This window comes from Mercenaria mercenaria, chromosome 1, assembly GCF_021730395.1.
Source record: "Mercenaria mercenaria strain notata chromosome 1, MADL_Memer_1, whole genome shotgun sequence".
Taxonomy (NCBI): Eukaryota; Metazoa; Mollusca; class Bivalvia; order Venerida; family Veneridae; genus Mercenaria; species Mercenaria mercenaria.
In genome coordinates, this window is record NC_069361.1 from 85714663 (window position 1) to 85732896 (window position 18234).

General features: G+C 34.6%; 1 protein-coding gene across 1 annotated transcript in view; it reads right to left on the bottom strand.

The window, feature by feature from the left end:
- The window catches only part of LOC123531716 (twitchin-like), a 52637-nt gene that overhangs the window by 4559 nt on the left and 29844 nt on the right, over window positions 1–18234 (bottom strand). The window contains exons 11-16 of the mRNA XM_053553094.1: window positions 15121–15384; window positions 13325–13529; window positions 9298–9410; window positions 3593–3844; window positions 1732–1924; window positions 883–1029 (exon numbers count right to left, since the gene is read on the bottom strand). Coding sequence (XP_053409069.1) covers window positions 883–1029; window positions 1732–1924; window positions 3593–3844; window positions 9298–9410; window positions 13325–13529; window positions 15121–15384 — 1174 coding nt within the window. The remainder of the gene's footprint in view (window positions 1–882; window positions 1030–1731; window positions 1925–3592; window positions 3845–9297; window positions 9411–13324; window positions 13530–15120; window positions 15385–18234) is intronic.

The following is an 18234-nucleotide window of genomic DNA, read 5'->3' on the forward strand; positions in this document are numbered from 1 at the left end:
CGAGAAAACAATGGGCTTACTATGTATTTTTTTTTACAATATTTCAGTATGCATGTAAGAATGAAAACAATCAACGCCTTTTAGTGGTTTTATCATCTAATTTATCACGTCTCATCATTCAGATGTTTAGATATTAAACTACTCTGACTAACACCCTCGGGGTTCAATTAATGTGCATCTGAACTCAGAACCGTGATAAACTAGACAACAGAGTTGAACAAACCATTCGAAGGTCTTGACTCTTTGTTAAATAATCGATTTCCTCGCGTTGTTTATCGTCTGATTTACAAAGGTTCAGATTTCCGATGCGCAAGGGATAGAACCACGAGGGCATTAGCCCGAGTAGTGGATTATCCAAGCATCTGAACGATGAACCGTGGTAGATCAGACGATAAACCGTAAGAGAGAAATGTTTTTTGTTTTTTTTTTCATTTTAACATGCTTATTAAAATATGGTGATAAAAATGATGCTATGAGTAGTAATGACCCTGGCGTCATGCGACTATTTAACCTTACAATTGACCCCCTAATGTCCTTTAGCGTATGCTAAATTTCAAATGTCTATCTTTATTTTTACATTGTGTGGGAATAGAATAGTCCGAGCGGAAGCATTAAAATGAGGGATTGTTTGATGCAAATAAATCAGCTCCTTGTAACCGCCCCCACTGTCATTTACAGATTTAAATTTGTTATTCATGTCTTTTGAGTGTAGGAACAAAGACACAAATTTCTATTGCTGTGATCAAAACGGAATGGATTCACTTAAATAGCGTTAGAGTTATATTACCTATGTGCAAGTAGACAGAAGATGTTTGTCAGGCAAATATCCTTTGTGTTACAAACACGATATAGTTAATTCATAATAAAAATGTGAAATAATACCACATAATGCCGAGTCATTTTCATTTTCTTGTGTCCTTATTTTTGTAAGCTTCAGATGACTTGTCGGTTGATTCTTGTCTGATGGGGCACTATACCTTTTATACTCATAATCACTATCAGCAGTATCTATCTCATGACTATAACGAGCTGAAATCGGACAAAGATTGATCTAAAATATGTGTACTTATCATAACATAATTTAATATATATATAAAAGATAATTAAATAGTACGCTTTGATCTTTCAGACCAATGTTTAATTGCAAACATGCATGTAAATATTTATCAGGAAGTATTACAGACTGAAGTACTATCTAAAAGATTGCTAGCTTATGACCTTTTATTTTGCCTTTGTATTAAATTGAGCTTATTTTCAGAAATTGAGTAGAATTTTCGAGATAAGATACAGTAATAATCGACAATACAGATCTCTTTGGTTGTTGGGGCATAACATATTACTTCAGATTTTATGCTGAATATATCTTTACCGGTATTTACTTGTGTGGCAATTTTCCCACAAAATACAAATAATCTTAGACGTATTGTCTGAAATGAGCAACGCGTCACTCGGGCTTCAATCAGCTTTCCAGACAGACATTTCTATTTTTTGAATTTCCACCCGCAGGCCAATGGTTTACAGCTGAACTGATTAAGACTTCAATAAAATGTGAATACTTGCCTTGTAAGTGTTAGTTTCGTGAATAATATCTGTAATATGAAACTAAATAATATGTTAATATCCAAATTAAAACAACAAATTTGTAACAGGAAGCCGCTAAATAAGCTTACTAAATTTAAGTAAGTGTTTAGTGTAGATTACTGAATAAGTAACATGCATTATTAAGTGTACCAATTTCAACTGGTTCGCCGGACAGTGATTCGCCGTACCCTTGTTCATTTTTAGCCGAGACTCTAAAATGGTTTCGTTCAAGCCCTGGAGTAGAGGAGAATGAGCAGCTAGTATCAACAGTAGTTAAATATTTAACCCATCGTCCAGATTCTGACTTTTCAACACGGTACTTTATTACACTTCCGCCAGGGTCCTAAATGAATAAAATGTTTACATAGATCTGACAAAAGTAAAAACGAAAATAATGGATGCTAAATTTCCTGTATATACTTTTATCAACAAATAAACCGGAGCCGAGTTTTTCCTTAAATTCTGAAGGATGTTTTCTTTTGTTGATAATTGCGAGCTCTATGTATTATTATATAAATGAGTGAAAATAATGAAAGTCTACGAAGTTATACTCATTTACATAATAATATATAGAGCTCGCAATCATTAACAAAAGAAAGCATCCTTCAGATATATATTCTAGTGATTAAATTTGATAACGGGATCTTCTTTAAGTACATTTGGACTCGTATGCAAAAGAATCAAACCACTTACTACTTGATGCGGTTTGTTGTAACTGTTTGTTTGTATAAAATTTAAAAGCGAGATTCAAATAATTTAATTAAACAATTGTGCTTTAAACTAGTAAATTTCTCCAAATACGCAGTCTCCATCCTTGAAAAAGCACTTTTGTATGGAATTCTAAATTATCATTTATTCTGCTGTCAATACGCTATCCCGTCTAAGTAGTGAATAGGGATCTAAAATTAAAGACATTAAATAAAGTGTACACATTTCATTATTCAAGTATATATATATATTTTTATCATGTCAAGAAAATTTAAGAAGCAAATTTAGTGGTGTGTTTCATACAAAGGCTACAACATTTCTGAAACAACTATAAATGCTCCACAGACATCATGTCGGTTTTCATAATATATTTTTAACATTGTGTAAATGACATTATTTTTAATGCGAAATAACTTCAACTATACTGAGTACATCTAGAAACGCAACACTTGAATTGGTCTACTGTCAATATTTTTTAACCTGATAATTGACAAGAAAACTGCATTTACTTGATTTTTTTGTTTGTTTTGGTTTTGGATGATGGTCAGGTTTCTACACGATTTTACAATACTACTACACAAAATTCAAATATACATGTACAAGGAAAGTATAAAAACGAGGGTAAAAACGTTGCGTTTCTAGATGTACTGAGCATATTTGAAGATGATGATAGATTTAACTTTAAAAATTGGCCGCTATTTTTATGACATCATACTAGTAACTCAATCCAGTCACATAATTCAGACTGTTAACATGGCTTCGAATGAACTTCACTTCAGACACTACGGAACAGATTATTATATTTCGCCATTAATCTTTTTACCAATGGCACGGGACCCAAAATATGGCCTTAAGCGAAAACACCATGAGGAGAGTACCAAATGTACAGAGCATACAATAAATAGCCGTTAGTGCGATATCTGATTCTGTTTTACATGCACGACACTTGAACACCTTTGAAATTCTAATTCTGGATAAATACACAGACGGGGTTATCAAAAGATAATGCAGTGATATTTATAAAGCCACTACTTTACACTTTTTAAAATATGTACATTTTCGACTGCAATTTATCCCGTAGAAAGACAAACATAAGTTTTGAGGGGAAGAAATCTTCTGACAAACATTTGAAGTAATGAGCAGGCTTTTACTTTTTGTTATTTCTCAATAATACATTTTGCTTATAAAACCGAAAGTTGATGATATTCAAACATTTCCATCGTAAATCTGAAAGAGATGCTTTAATCAAATTGTATGAGCAGCATCTGACTTTAACATAATTGTTCAGTACAATATACCTTACCCCTGTCGGTTTCCAGTTTAGAAGACATTCAGTTGACGTTAAACGTTTAAATGTTAATGGTCCCTCTGGCTTACCAGGCTTGTATTTGATATGTACATAAAATGAAACCTCATCCGTGCCAAATGGATTTCTCAATTTAACACTGTACTTTCCTCTATCAGTTTTCACTGTGGGATTCAGTTCCAAAGAAATATTCTTATGATCAGTTTTAAAAGAGATCCTCTCAGATTCTTCTTTAATTGCAACGCCATTCTGTGAAAATACAAATAAGCATTTGCACTTTGGTTAGAAAAATCCAAATGAACCAAATTGCCATTAAATACGTAAACTGATTATTAAAGAAACTTCTTAATTACCGCTTATATAATACATCAGGTGTTGGTAACTGTTACATCTAACACTGGACATCTTTTATGTTGAGATATACAAGGAAATAAATCAACATTAATTTTCCGACACAATGTTTTACGTTAAGTTATTTGATCATCTAATGTCTGTACCTCTACCATTTAAAAACGGAAAAAGAGTGTCCCGACTGTCACGTATCGATCGTTGCACACCACACTAAACGCCTTGGTATTTAATACAATTTGTCTTGTATCATAGAAGGAACGGCGAAATAAGTTACACAGTAATAATTGATAAATAGAAAGACCATAACTGCCCAATAAGTAGTCTTATATGGAAGGGCATTTAAATAAAAATCCATTCATGTAAATGACTTATTCTTGCATGTAAATAACATTGTTACAATGTTAAATCAATATTCTAAGATTGTTTGCCCCAATTTCTAATTTCTATGTCCCATTTTCTAATTTCTTTGAATGGAAAAGATAATCAATAGTGTAAAGCATAACATTTTGTCACAAAAAAATTCCTGCATGCAAAATGGATTTTACATATTTTGTTCAGTTTAAATTGTTAATGCTGAAGTTTTAATTTTTCTACGCCGTATTTCTTTCCATATGTCCTAATTTGCTAATCACTAACTGTAAATTTCATAATACACTTTACAAGTGTTCATCAAGTCTCATTATTCGCATTTATTTTCATTCAGAAAGTACCGTTCGTTTGTATAATCGATTTCAAACATATATAACATCATTTAGAAGTTATAATATGAAACTTGTCTTGTACGCATTTAAAAGTTACAATCTGAAAAAAAATGCTGTCGAAAATTAAGACAGAAGGCGTTTAAATCTATACTGCTTTACGGCACAATGTTTTTTCCAGGGGTTTCCCAGTGTTATAAATAGCAGCTCGACGCTTCAAAGAGGACAACTTCATTCATTTCGTAGCCAAATATGTACGTATATAAACCTATCTGACCCATTTTATATACTTGTCAGGCCCGGTTCCAGACATTTTTGACTGGGTGGAGGGGTGCACCAGTTTAGAACGAAGACGACATCGCCGAGGCGCATAGCAAGCGCTGAGAGCGAGTAGGTATTGGAGGGGTGCCTTTGCCATGGTTAGGGGGTCAGGGGGGTCCCCTGGATTTATTTTTTAAATACAGGTATGAAATGGTGGCCTCTAATACATTTACTGGTGTCTGTACTCCCATCATTTTAGGGGGTTCACGGGGCTATCCTGGGAATGGTAACTGTAACTTTCTAATCTATATCTATGCTTTTAATATTTTTAATTGTAGTTTATTTTAACTTTGCACCTTATGAGCTTGCTAATCTTTTAACAGTCTGTGCCAGACAAAGCGCATCCCAGTTATAATCAGTACTAATTGTTGGGCAGTACACTGTAGATGTAGATCCGAATTCTGATACACTAGCCAGTACGTGGAAAGGCATTAATGTCACACATAAACTTTAGTCTCTATATTATTCATACATTCAATCTGAGACCTACGGTAGATATGTGGGAATTTTTGTAAATGCAACATCCGCGTGTTTCAAGTAGATCTACTAGTCAAAACAAACTTCCCAGAACATTTTTGACAGATGAGGATTGACAAGCAGGCCCGGTTCCAGGGCCGAGCCGACCCAGTTGGCTGAGAAGTGACCTATATTCATCAAAGATGCACCCTACTATTTTGGCAAAGGAATACTTTTTCTCAAAATTTAGACCCAGAAACGCACCAAAGGCCACCATTTCATACCTGTATTTCAAAATTTTCCAGGGGAAGAGCCCCCCGACACCCCCAACCAAGAGGGGAGTAACCCCTCCATTACCTCAAACTTTATACCTAAAATGCATCAGAGGCCACCATTCCATATCACCTGTATTTCTAAACATTCCAGAGGGAGAGTCCCCCGACCCCCCTAAAATCAGGGGATTACAGCCACAAGTAAATGCGCCAGAGGTCACCATTTCATACCTAACCCCCATAACATGGACAAAGGCATCCCTTCCAAATCCTACCCCCTCTCATCGCTTGCTATGCGCCTCGGCGGTGAAATCTTCGATCTAGATTGGTGTCCCCCACTCCGAGTCAAAAATGTCTGGATCCAGGTCTGACAAGTATATAAAATGGGTCGAGCCTCTAAACGCCGAATGAATTCGACTAACCGGCAGCTAAAGCCAATTCAGTTGTACAGTATCATAGTTTATATAATCAAGTCAGTATTTCGACAGATAGGTTTATATATATACATATTTGGCTTCAAAATGAACGAAGTTGTCCTCCTCCAGATAGAGATTTTGAAAAGTCGAGTTTCTATTTATAACACTGGGAAACCCCTGGAAAAAACACTGTGCCGTAAAGCAGTCTAGATTGAAGCGCCCTCTGTCTTAAAAGGGAACCGGTATTTCTGGTTCCTTCTTTGTTACAATTTATATGTAGCTGGTGGTACCATTCTTAATGGGAGTACAGACACCAGTAAATGCACCAGAGTCGGCCGTTTTATACCTGTATTTCAAAAACACCAAGGGGACTTCCTGACACCCTAACAGTGGCAAAGGCACCCCTCTAATACCTACCCGCTCTCAGCGCTCGCTATGCGCCTCGGCGATGACGTCTTCGTTCTACACTGGTGCACCCCTCCACCCAGTCAAAAAATGTCTGGATCCGGGCCTGACAAGTATATAAAATGGGTCGAGCCTCTAAACGCCGAATGAATTTGGCTAACCGGCAACTAAAGCCAATTCAATTGTACAGTATCATAGTTTATATAATCAAGTCAGTATTTCGACAGATAGGTTTATATAATACACAACTGGCTACGAAATGAATGAAGTTACCCACTTTGAAGGGTCGAGTAGCTATTTATAACACTGGGAAACCCTCATGCCGTAAAGTAATCTAGACTGAAGCGTCTTCTGTCTTAAAAGGGAACCAGTATTTCTGGTTCCTTCTACGCAGCTGGATACCAATATCACCGGTACCCTTCTAAATTCCATTTTTCAGATTGTAATTTTTAAATGCGTACGAGACAAGTTTCATATTATAACTTCTAAATTATGTTATATATGTTTGAAATTTATTATACAAAGTTGAACGAAAAATACTTTCTGAATGAAAATAAAATGCATATAATGAGACTAGATGAAACACATGAAATTTAAAGTTAGTGATTAGCAAATTAGGACCTAGCGAAAGAAATACTGCGTAGAAAAATTACAACTTCAGCATTAACAATTTAAACAGAACAAAATATGTAAAATCCATTTTGCATGCAGGAATTTTTTTGTGACAAAATGTTATGCTTTACACTATTGATTATCTTTTCCATTCAAAGAAATTAGAAAATGGGACATAGAAATTAGAAATTTGGACAAACAATATTAGAATATTAATTTACCATTGTATCAATTTACATGCAAGAATAAGTCATTTACATGAATGGAGTTTTGTTTTACATAAATGCCCTTCCACAGTCGTACCTGACAAAAAAGTCAAACATGGCAATCATATAATTTAACACATTTATTAAAGACCAACATCGGTAAAGAAGTGATATGTTGGGGTAGTTAACATAAAATAGAATAAAGTATCTTCTGCAAGTCATTAAGGGGACGTAACTCTGGATTAATCAGACCAAGATGGTCCGTAAAAGTCGGACCAATGTTTTATTTAAAGACACATTCTGGAAAAAATGTCAGCAGAATTGATAAAGAAATCAATAAAATGATGAACTACACTGTTGTTTGATAATCAAAGACTGACGATTCTAGAATAAGCCCCTAAGATCTTCTTAATATAAACATTCTATCTTAATACCATAGGAATTGGCAATATAATTAATTTGCTAGAATGCTGAAATGATGAAAATGACATTTTTGATAATTTAGTTGCACAAAACTCTGGGCCAACAAATCTGACCATGAGCTTAAATAGGGTCATACAGGTTTACACATTTCATGTACATTTAATGAGGTCAGTGAAGAAATGAAGGTGGAAGAATGTAAAATAATAATGTATTACACTCTTTGATTGCTCGAGAAGACATAGATATAACTCTAGATCTACCTCTCCGATTTTGACATTAAACGAGGATGAACTAGACATAACAAGTAAACACTGTATAAAATATTGTTAGGTACTAGTATGTCAAGAAATGAAGAGAACACAAAATGAGATATGGCATATTTTGATAAATCAAGGAACGTTACAGTATACCTACACATGAACTACTCCGATCTAGTCCATAATTTAATTTTGCTGATACCTTAAGGGCATGTTTTGTTAATAAAGGGTCATAACTATTGATACTGGGTTGGCCTATAATATCACTTGGCCGAGATTTTATCACCATAAATGTTGTTATCAAGTTTAATTAAGACTGCTGCATAAATGTGAATGCTATAGACCGCCACCATCCAGAAACGAGCCATGAGCATTTTGCACATAATAATAGGGATATGTCCTTAAACTATGAGAAACAGTTTGAGGTACTACATTAAAATGCCTAAAATGAGAAACAATTTTGAAAATGTGACTGATGGCCTATTTATACATAATCCTATCTTTCCAAGATTAAAATTACAAGATATCTTAAATCATATATCTGCCATGCAATTGAAATAAAAAACACTTTTACATTCTATTATCCACATTCATAACACTCCTTCAGAATTTTGTTTGTCTCAGAGTCTATGAAATCTAGGTCAGGCTCAAAACAGGGATACATGAAGTAAAAATCTAGGTCATTGGTCAGATAATGGAAAAACGTTATCAACACCCTAAAGTCCACATTTTCTACTTTATCTTCATAAAACCTGGTCAGTATGTTTGTCTCTATAACAGACAAGCTAAAATTTGAAACTTGATTATATAGGTTATAAACAATGTAACCAGGCTAAATCATAGAAAGACCATATTAACACTCTGGAGACCACCTGATCCTTATAAGACTTGGTCAGGATATTTGTCTGTTTAAAATCAATGATAAGTTTGTAACTGGGCCACATCATTGAAAAACATAATTTATTTACATAAAATTAGCTCAATATGGAGAGCACATATCTACAGCTCATGCGGTCGTGTGTTCGATCCACAGGCGAGGTGTATATTTTCCCTGACGATTTGATAAAAGAGACATTGTGCCTGAAGTCACTTTGTTCTTCGCAACCGATTCAATGACCTTTTAGACAAACGTTTGAAGGCCAATATCTTACTTAAGTGCATTTAGCATAATTTATTATTGGAATCAAGTTATAGATTATTCTGATACAATTATGTTCTGTAAATGCATTACAGGCATATACATACCTTTAACGTACAATGTCATTCTGAAATGGACTTTACTAACCTTCGTCCAGTGAACATCAGGTTTCGGTACGCCACTGTAAGGAACTGAAACGTTACATGGATTACCCTCCACTGCGACATAATCCTTTACCTCTTGGTTCACTTTGGGTGCACCTTAAACATGGAATTGTACAATAATATTTTAAATCAACTACTCAAGAAAATGGTAATAATAAGCCCGTTTCAAGAAACTGTTCTGTGAATAAATGCGTTGAATAATGATACGTGAGTTCATGAACAAGTTAGACATATCGTCATATAAAGCAAGCTAGTTAAATTCAAATCAGTTTATTACTGAACAGCCAAAGAAACTATCCAGATGTATTACTGGGATATTTTAAATAAAAAAAACTTAAAGTTATGAATTTGACTTGTTTTCTTCATATCAAATTACACTTGAAGAACTTCACTTGGTAAATAAAAAAATCAACCAACCGTGAAGTCAGTAGTCCCACAATAGCCGTTTTGCACGAAATTCACGTGCGCGTGTAATTAACGAAATTCTTTGTGGAATTTTATTATCATTGGAAACATTGATGATTGACTAACTCGAAAAACAGCATAAAGTAAAAAAATATTGTTGGTTGCATGGCACGACTGAATCAAATTCAGCGTGAGCGCGCAATTGGGATGTTACAATGCAACTGTCGCGCAGAAGATATAGCCAGAATTTCGTGCAAACTGACAGTACTGACTTCACGGTTGATTGATTTCTTTTTTTTTCAATTTAACACGTGAAGTTCTTCACGTGTAATGTTGTATGAAGAAAACAAGTCGTATTTATAAATTTAGGTTTTTTATTAAACAATACCCCAGTTATGCATCTGGATAGTTTCTTTTACTGTTCAGTAAACTATTCATAAAATGGTGACTGACCTTGAATTAGCACATCCGATAACTTTATATCACAATAAAATGATTTAAGATTTGGATATATGTGATAAATAAAGTCTCAAAGGTTCTTAGAAACTATCGTGTGACAAAAACAGAAAGGTTTTACAATTAACGTTCATATGTGGAAATGGTTTCGTATGTGGTTTGTTTGATATGTTTTCTCGAATGTTCTTCATATTTAATTTAGTTTTAAAGATAACGACTTGACAAAACAAGCGAATATATGACATTGCACCGACATGCCTAAAACACATGATTATAATATTTATAAATGACCGTTATAATCTCGCAATTTTAAACCTGCCGTTAATAAGACAAATCATGTGCAATTTATCTTGCACTAGTATAAAGTGTGGATAGGAGTAGTCGGCTCTAAAGGACTGTATCTATTAAGGCGGAAAAGAGGCTATGTCAAGTTACTACTAAAATGAAAACTGGGATGTTCTCCTTCATGCTTACCGTATTTCACATATGATTAAAAAGATAAAATAAACTGAAACAATATTATTTCATTATAGCTTATGATGTTATTTATACAATATCCCGGGCTGTAAGATGATACTTTTCCCAGTTACAGTAAGAAAGGAAAACAGAACTCCCGACCGACATGCAAGAATTAATTGGATTTATGTTGCATTCATGCATAATAAATCTGTTTATTTTTTATGGACCCCTACAAACCTGTTCCATATAGGAAGGTCGTGACGACAACGATGATATCATAGCATTTATTTGTGTGAGAACGTTGGATGTTACCTTTGGCATTAGGAAAAAAGCGTGAATTTTGTTCTTTTGGATTCGACACGTTTGCTCTGCAATTTCAATTCTTGTTAGCGGCGGAGCAACATAGAATTTCACTGAATTTATCCCACCCACCCGTCCCCATATTTCAAGTTATTCTTTATAGTTATACATGTATATAGTTTGTAATGAATCGGAAGTCTTTGCTGCTTCTGTTCATCTACTTTTCAGGCTCCTGCATGGTTGATCTGTTTTACACGCATACCTTATTTGGGAATAGGACAATAGCGGAATATTATTCCTACAGATATATAATAACTGGTCAATTTTATTGAATGATAAAATCTATAAAAATATAAGGATTCTTTGGAATGAAATATGGAGTGTGCAAGTAGTTGTAATAATAGCAATATTTTCGTGAGATTATTGTGGATATGAGCTGTGTAGATATTAAATGAAGTATCTAAATGTACAAACATTTTAAGTGCAAGTGCTGTTTGAAAATGTTCTGTTAAACTGCCAGAAACACTTTCTGGAAGAAACATGTTAAGTTTACATTCATTTATGTCGCGGCTTTAAAACGTTTTCACAGAATTATGTTTTAATTTGATATTGCATGGTGAGGAGTAGGGGAGTACCAAAGCAAATGTGTTCAAGTAATAGTATTTCTCAAATTGATATTTTAAATCGGTAATCTATCAATTAATTTGAATACTTATGCCTGTGAAAATACGCTGTGAAATGAAGTAAATAGTCTTCTAGCCGTGGCTGGTTGTTCGTCCTGTCTAGCTAAGGGGCGGCTGACCATGGTTTATATAGGTTTAAGGAACGCAAAAATGAGCACTTAACAGTGTTAGAGGGAGCCCGGTGTTGTAGACTCGTTCATAGGTCTGCACTTCTATGTTTCAAGGATGTTTGCAATCTTTTCTATACGTGCCTCCGTTTACCAGTGCAGACCTATCTTCGAGACCTTAGTTATATACTAGTAGTAGATGATCAGTGATGAGAGTAGAAGCGCAAGAGTATGATAGTACTATACTTAAATATCACTGTCCCCGTCCCTAACATGTGTATCGTGCATTAGTTCATGATGAGCACTGTTATTCAAATAATCAAAGACACAATAATTATAAAAAATACGTATGTCAAGTGTATTTATCAAATGCATTTGTTTTGGTGTTCTTCTGCTCCTACATTTTGCAAATTCGGGCATGGCAATTACGTAAGTATCTATGATAGTTATGGAATATTATCAAATGTTACAGCTTATAACGGAGAACATTTGTCTCAACTTATGCATAATAAATAGTGTTTGAAAGTTAGATCATGTGACTGTGGCTACCTATACAGGGACTTTTTTTTTAGTCTTTTGTAAACTGAATACTGTACATGAAAACACTCTTAAAATATTTATTATAAAATTAAACCTTTCGAGCCCGTGTAGACATATATTATAGATAATAGTCTTGAATATAGGGTCGCAACCTGTACTGGTTTGGAATGTATCTGAGCATGCTTGAATTAGTTCCGTTGTTCAGTATTTCGAGGGACAGTCTGAGCATTTCAGTGTGTTACACATTGGCTACAGAAACACGTTTCCTCCTGTCCGAGTTAAAAATAAGGGATGGGATTTTTCGTGGGCGGCTCGTATTCCGTTTGAGAAATATACAATCGAATTTGTTTTTCGTAACAAAAAGGCTTGTATTTCAGTTTTAATACGATTTCGATTGTAGCATGCGTATTAACAGATATGCTGACGGTACCCAATATGCTATATATTATATACACTGTATTATATACTATGTCGTGATATTTTGGCTTTTATTTGCACAGAATATTTATTAAGTATACTGTTTTGTTTTATCAGTAACGCACTGCTGTTCTCGCAATTGACTCATGTTTATCCTTGGTAAGTTTTCCCCATGCAGTCATCGCTCGGGATAACTGTTCTTTCGCCGGGATACAAATTATATTAAATTTATTTATTGATTCATTTATTTTTGTTCCTTGTCATTTTTCGCTTTTATGGTAAATGAAATTAAGTAATTTCCAGTATACATGTTGAGTTGTATGTACAGTGTATTCATTTTAAACATTATATCACCTTGCCATTTGCCATGATAAATCTTTAAATAAAGTCGCGGCCTTTTCCCACTTTTGTTTTAGTTTTCATTTATACTGATGAGTTGTGTCGGGTATGACGGGTGTATTTGGTTGGACGCTTACTCACGTGCTAATGCAGTGATAATATAATTATTTCTAATTAACTATAACTATTGCTTTCTCTAATGGTTTGTGATTTTGCCTTTTCCTAATTGCTGCCGTCGTACCCGATTATATATGGTCCATTAATAAAATAACTAACTATATCCTCGTGTCTCATTATAACTTACTTAGAATAAAAGGTGTTTCCATTTCACATGGTACACTGAATCCTTGTTCATTTTTGGCTTTAACTCTGAAACGATACTCTTTCCGTTCTTGAGTTAGGTCTAATATATAGCTTGTTTCTCTTACGTATGCAATATATGGCTTCCATTCTCCTGTTTCACTTTCCTGCTCCACTACATAGTTATCTATTTCACTTCCACCATTGTCCTGGAAAACATTAACAGAAAACAGTCAATAAAATTGAAAAAAAAATCTATGGATTCCAGATATTTTATGACATTATGACAAATGTACTTTCTTTCAAAATGGGTTTTGAGAAATGAACTGTTTTCCTACGAAATCAATTAATACTTTCTACAGTATTGAAATGCACGCATTTGTAAGGCATCTCTGATGTCTGTATTAATACGCTTCAGGAACTGTGATTTAACCCCAAAACATACCGACAAAAAATATGTTACTGAAATTCTTGTGAAACTTTACACTCGTACAGAAACTATAAAATTTAATAGAGGCGATCGAAGTTTTGATGGCAATATCCTGAATACTTGCATATATTGCATTATCATATATCATCATGAGTCATGTGATCTGATTGTTTGAAAATCTAACAGAATGGACCAATCAAAATTAGCTGTCGATTTTGTTTTATTGTCTAAACATAACTATTGACAACTATAACATGTTTTATGAAATGTATGAGCATTTGACAGTTGAAAAGGAGTCAATATTGCTTTTTTTACGTTTTCCTGCCCTCTAATCTGTTCAGCGCTTGAAGAAATGCATATTATGCAAAAAATCAAGATATAAGACCAGAAACGCGGCAACCAGACACTTGTGGAAACCATCATCTACTAAATCAACAGAAAAGCTATCTTCTCACCAAGTTTGGTGACAATAGCTCTACCAAAACTGAAGATATCAAGCGGACACAATTTTCTCTCGTGAGAAACGATTACATTACACTTGATCGGAGTGACTCCAAATACAGTCCTAACCAATACAACCTTTGTCTTGATAAAACCTATGTACACACCGCTTTTGTAGAAAAATATTGAGCGGAAACTATTTATCTATAATTTTTAGTAACAGTGATCCCAAACACAATCCAAAGCCTTGATTACACTAAGGTGTTAAACCTGAAACCAAATGTTTGATGATTCCAATGATTTTTGTCTATTTTAAGTACTCTAGCATTGCCCTTGACCCTATTACATGACATCTAAATGGTTCTTTTTATTGCCCTGACATGGATTAGAAGCCCTACCCGTCCGTTGCCCTCCAAAATTTCTATATTACAGGAAGCACAATAGACCAACGACTTACTCCACTGCATCACGGTGGAATTTCAGAGTATAAAGATTAATCAAGTCATCTCATTCTTAGCTAAAGTTATTGAGTGTAAACCATTTCACTATTATTAGTAACAGTGACATTGACGTTGAACAGAGTGACTCAAATACAATCTCAACCATTGTCTCTACAAAAGCTATACACGCACCATGTTTGGTAACAATATGTCTACCAAAACAAACGATATTGAGCGAAAACAACCATTTTGCTAGTAATAGTAAATCTTACTGTTCTTTATATATGACTGCTCTGCAAAAAGCGTAGTTACACTTGTCAATCCTAACTAAAGAAATAAATCAGAAACCAACCTTTGGATCGAATGTTCAGGCAAACCGTATAAGAGCATACCAAGAAACACTCTTTTCAAAAAATACAAAATAATACAAAAATAGGATGTAACGTAAACACCACCGCGCTTTTCATTTTTTAATATGTCTTGTTTTACCTCTGGCGGTTTCCATGTCAGCCGATATTTATTTTCTGATTCCCGAACGTTATTCACTGTTAATGGCCCAACAGGCATGCCTGGAACATCTTTGACAATAATTTGAAATGATTTCTGACAGCTGCCTTTTTCATTCTTCAGTATAATTGTATATTTGCCTGAATCTTTTCTTTCAGCGGACCTGACCTCCATTACACATGCAGCTTCTACATCATCATGTTTGAACGTCACGCGATCGTCTTCTTCTTCATGTACGTCATCACCCTGTCCAGCAGAATGTAACAACTAAGCTCAATGCACTAGTAGCAAATGTAACGATGAAATGAAATTTACAGATTTTAATTAATACCTTGCTCTGGAAGTTATTACCAAAAAAATTATAACATGTGAGAAAGGGTGTTTCAATTTTTAGAAGTAAGTTATGTATAAAAGGAAGTATTGAAATACAAACATGAAGTTGCTGCTGTCGCTTATTTATATAAACTTTGACGTAATGTACCCTCTTATACATAAATATGTATGGAATCTTTGAGATCAAATGACCTGAATTGTATAATTATAAAAATGATATTCTCAGACGAAATCATGAATATATAATAAGAACTTAATGTAATAATAACTTACTGGTCAGTTGGTAGTTTCACACAATCAAAATATGTCTAATAAACAAATAGACTAAATAAGTTATAAAATAAAGTTAAAGGGTTTGCATTAAGATAAAATTTCAAGAAACAGTCCCAGACTATCAAATGCAACCGCACTCGGGAATTTAATACATCAAGACATTTTTGTATAGTTATGACCAACATTTAAATAAAGTTTCAGTCTCTAAACACTGCTAAAATTATAATTGTTCTAACATCATTTGAACCACGGTCGATTTTATCTTACACTATTTTATCGTAGTACATACAAGGACTTGAGGAAGACCCCTAACTATGCATTTAACTATGTATGTACAGTGTAATAATAAATTTCATTTTCAGCGAAAAATAAACTCATGTTTTTCAAGTATCATGTATTGTAAGTGTAAATTTCACTTTACTAATATAAATGAGTAAACGGACGGACGGACGTAAAATATAAGAAATTGATAGATGGACGGACGAACATACAGAAAAGCAATAAGATGACAACGTTCATTTTGGCAAATAAATTTACGAAAATAACGATCAGCACTTGTGCATACCTTTGATTTCATTGTCATTTATAATCCACTAAAACTATTGTGTACAATGAAACCGTTACTCGAATTATCCATCCGAAAGTTAAGATTGAGTGGAATGTATGAAAATGACATTCGAACTCCACTCACACTCCCGCAAGGTCTACTCCAGGCCCACTTGAGTGATACTTACTCATGTTTGAGTCAAGTGTGAGAATGAGTAACGACTATGTATATAGCCACATTGCCAAAGTGACGATGACAATTTACAATGTCTTTAGATTTTAATATTATTTTTAGTTTTATATTTGCATTTGATACATAATGGGATGATTTAAAACCTAAACCAACAGGAAAGTTTTAAACTGACATTAGCTTTCGAATTAATTTATTTTCAGTCTCGGTTGCGCAAAGTGGGGCGGGGGAGCAATTATTTCTAGGCTATCCCGATGCTGACTTGGATGTCATATGACGAAAAAATATCAGGGGTTTTCTCAAATGCATTATAGTATACACACGTCACCAAGAAGGAAATACAGTGATACCTGAAACAGCATGTAAAAAAAAAACTAATTTCGATTATATAACAAGAGGTTACAGAGTGATCTTGGCGCCCACCAATGAGCCATTTTTGAATGTTCCAAATTTCAAGACTTATTGACTAGCTCAAGGTCAAATTTCATTTCCGTACACAACACTGTACATTTGAAAGCTGTAGCTTGAGAGATGTGAAAGTAGGTCACTAGATCAATTTCAAGGACAAAGTTCTCTGTACATAAAACTATGCATGTGCATCAAATTTGAAGGCTGTAGTTTGAGAAATGTGAAAGTAGGTCACTAGGTCAATCTCAAGGTCAAAGTTCATTTCGGTACACAAAACTAGGCAAGTGGTCCAAATGTGAAGGCTGTAGCTTGAGAAATGTGAAAGTAGGTCACTAGGTCAAAATCAAGGTCAAATTTCATTCGGAATACAAAACTATGCATGTGGTCCAAATTTCGAGCCTGTACCTTCAAAAATGTGAAAGTAGGTCACTAGGTCAAGATCAAGGTCAACTCATGTCAAGGTTCATCTTGCCACTCAAAACTATATACGTGGTACAAATTTGAATGTTGTAGGTTATGGACAAGAAGATTCTAAGAGTTTCCCTATATAAGTCTATATGAACCATGTGACCGGGGCGGGGCAATATTTGACCATAGGGGGATAACTTGAACAAACTTTGTAGAGAACCACAAGATGATGCTACATTACAAATATCAAAGCCCTAGGCTTTGTGGTTTGGACAAGAAGATTTTCAAAGCTTTTCCCTATATTACTCTATGTAAATCACGTGACCCTAAGGGCGGGGCCATATTTGACCCTGGGTGAATAATTTGAACAGTCTTTGTAGTGAACTACTAGAAGATGTCACATACAAAATATCAAAGACCTAGGCCCTGTGGTTTTGGAAAAGAGGTTTTTCAAAGTTTTTCCTTATATAAGTATAAATAAACCATGTGACCCCCGGGGCGGGGCCATATTTGACCCCAGGGATATAATTTGAACAACTGTGGTAGAGGACTACTAGATAATGCTACATACCAAATATCAAAGCCCTAGGCCCTGTGGTTTTGGACAAGAAGATTTTCAAAGTTTTTCCCTGTATAAATCTATGTAAATTATAAAAATAAACAAAGGGCCATAACTCACTCAAAAATTGTTAAACCAGTCTGATTTTCAGGGGGACACAACTAGGGTACCAATACATCATTCTGACAAAGTTTGATCACCTCGCCCGAGTAGTTTCTGAGGAGATGCGATAACGAGAAATTGTTAACGGACGGAAGGACGACGGACCACGGACGCAGAGTGATTTGAATAGCCCACCATCTGATGATGTTGGGCTAAAATGGGTGTGACGAATACGGAAATGATATACGGTCGATGCGTGACACGAATACATGACATG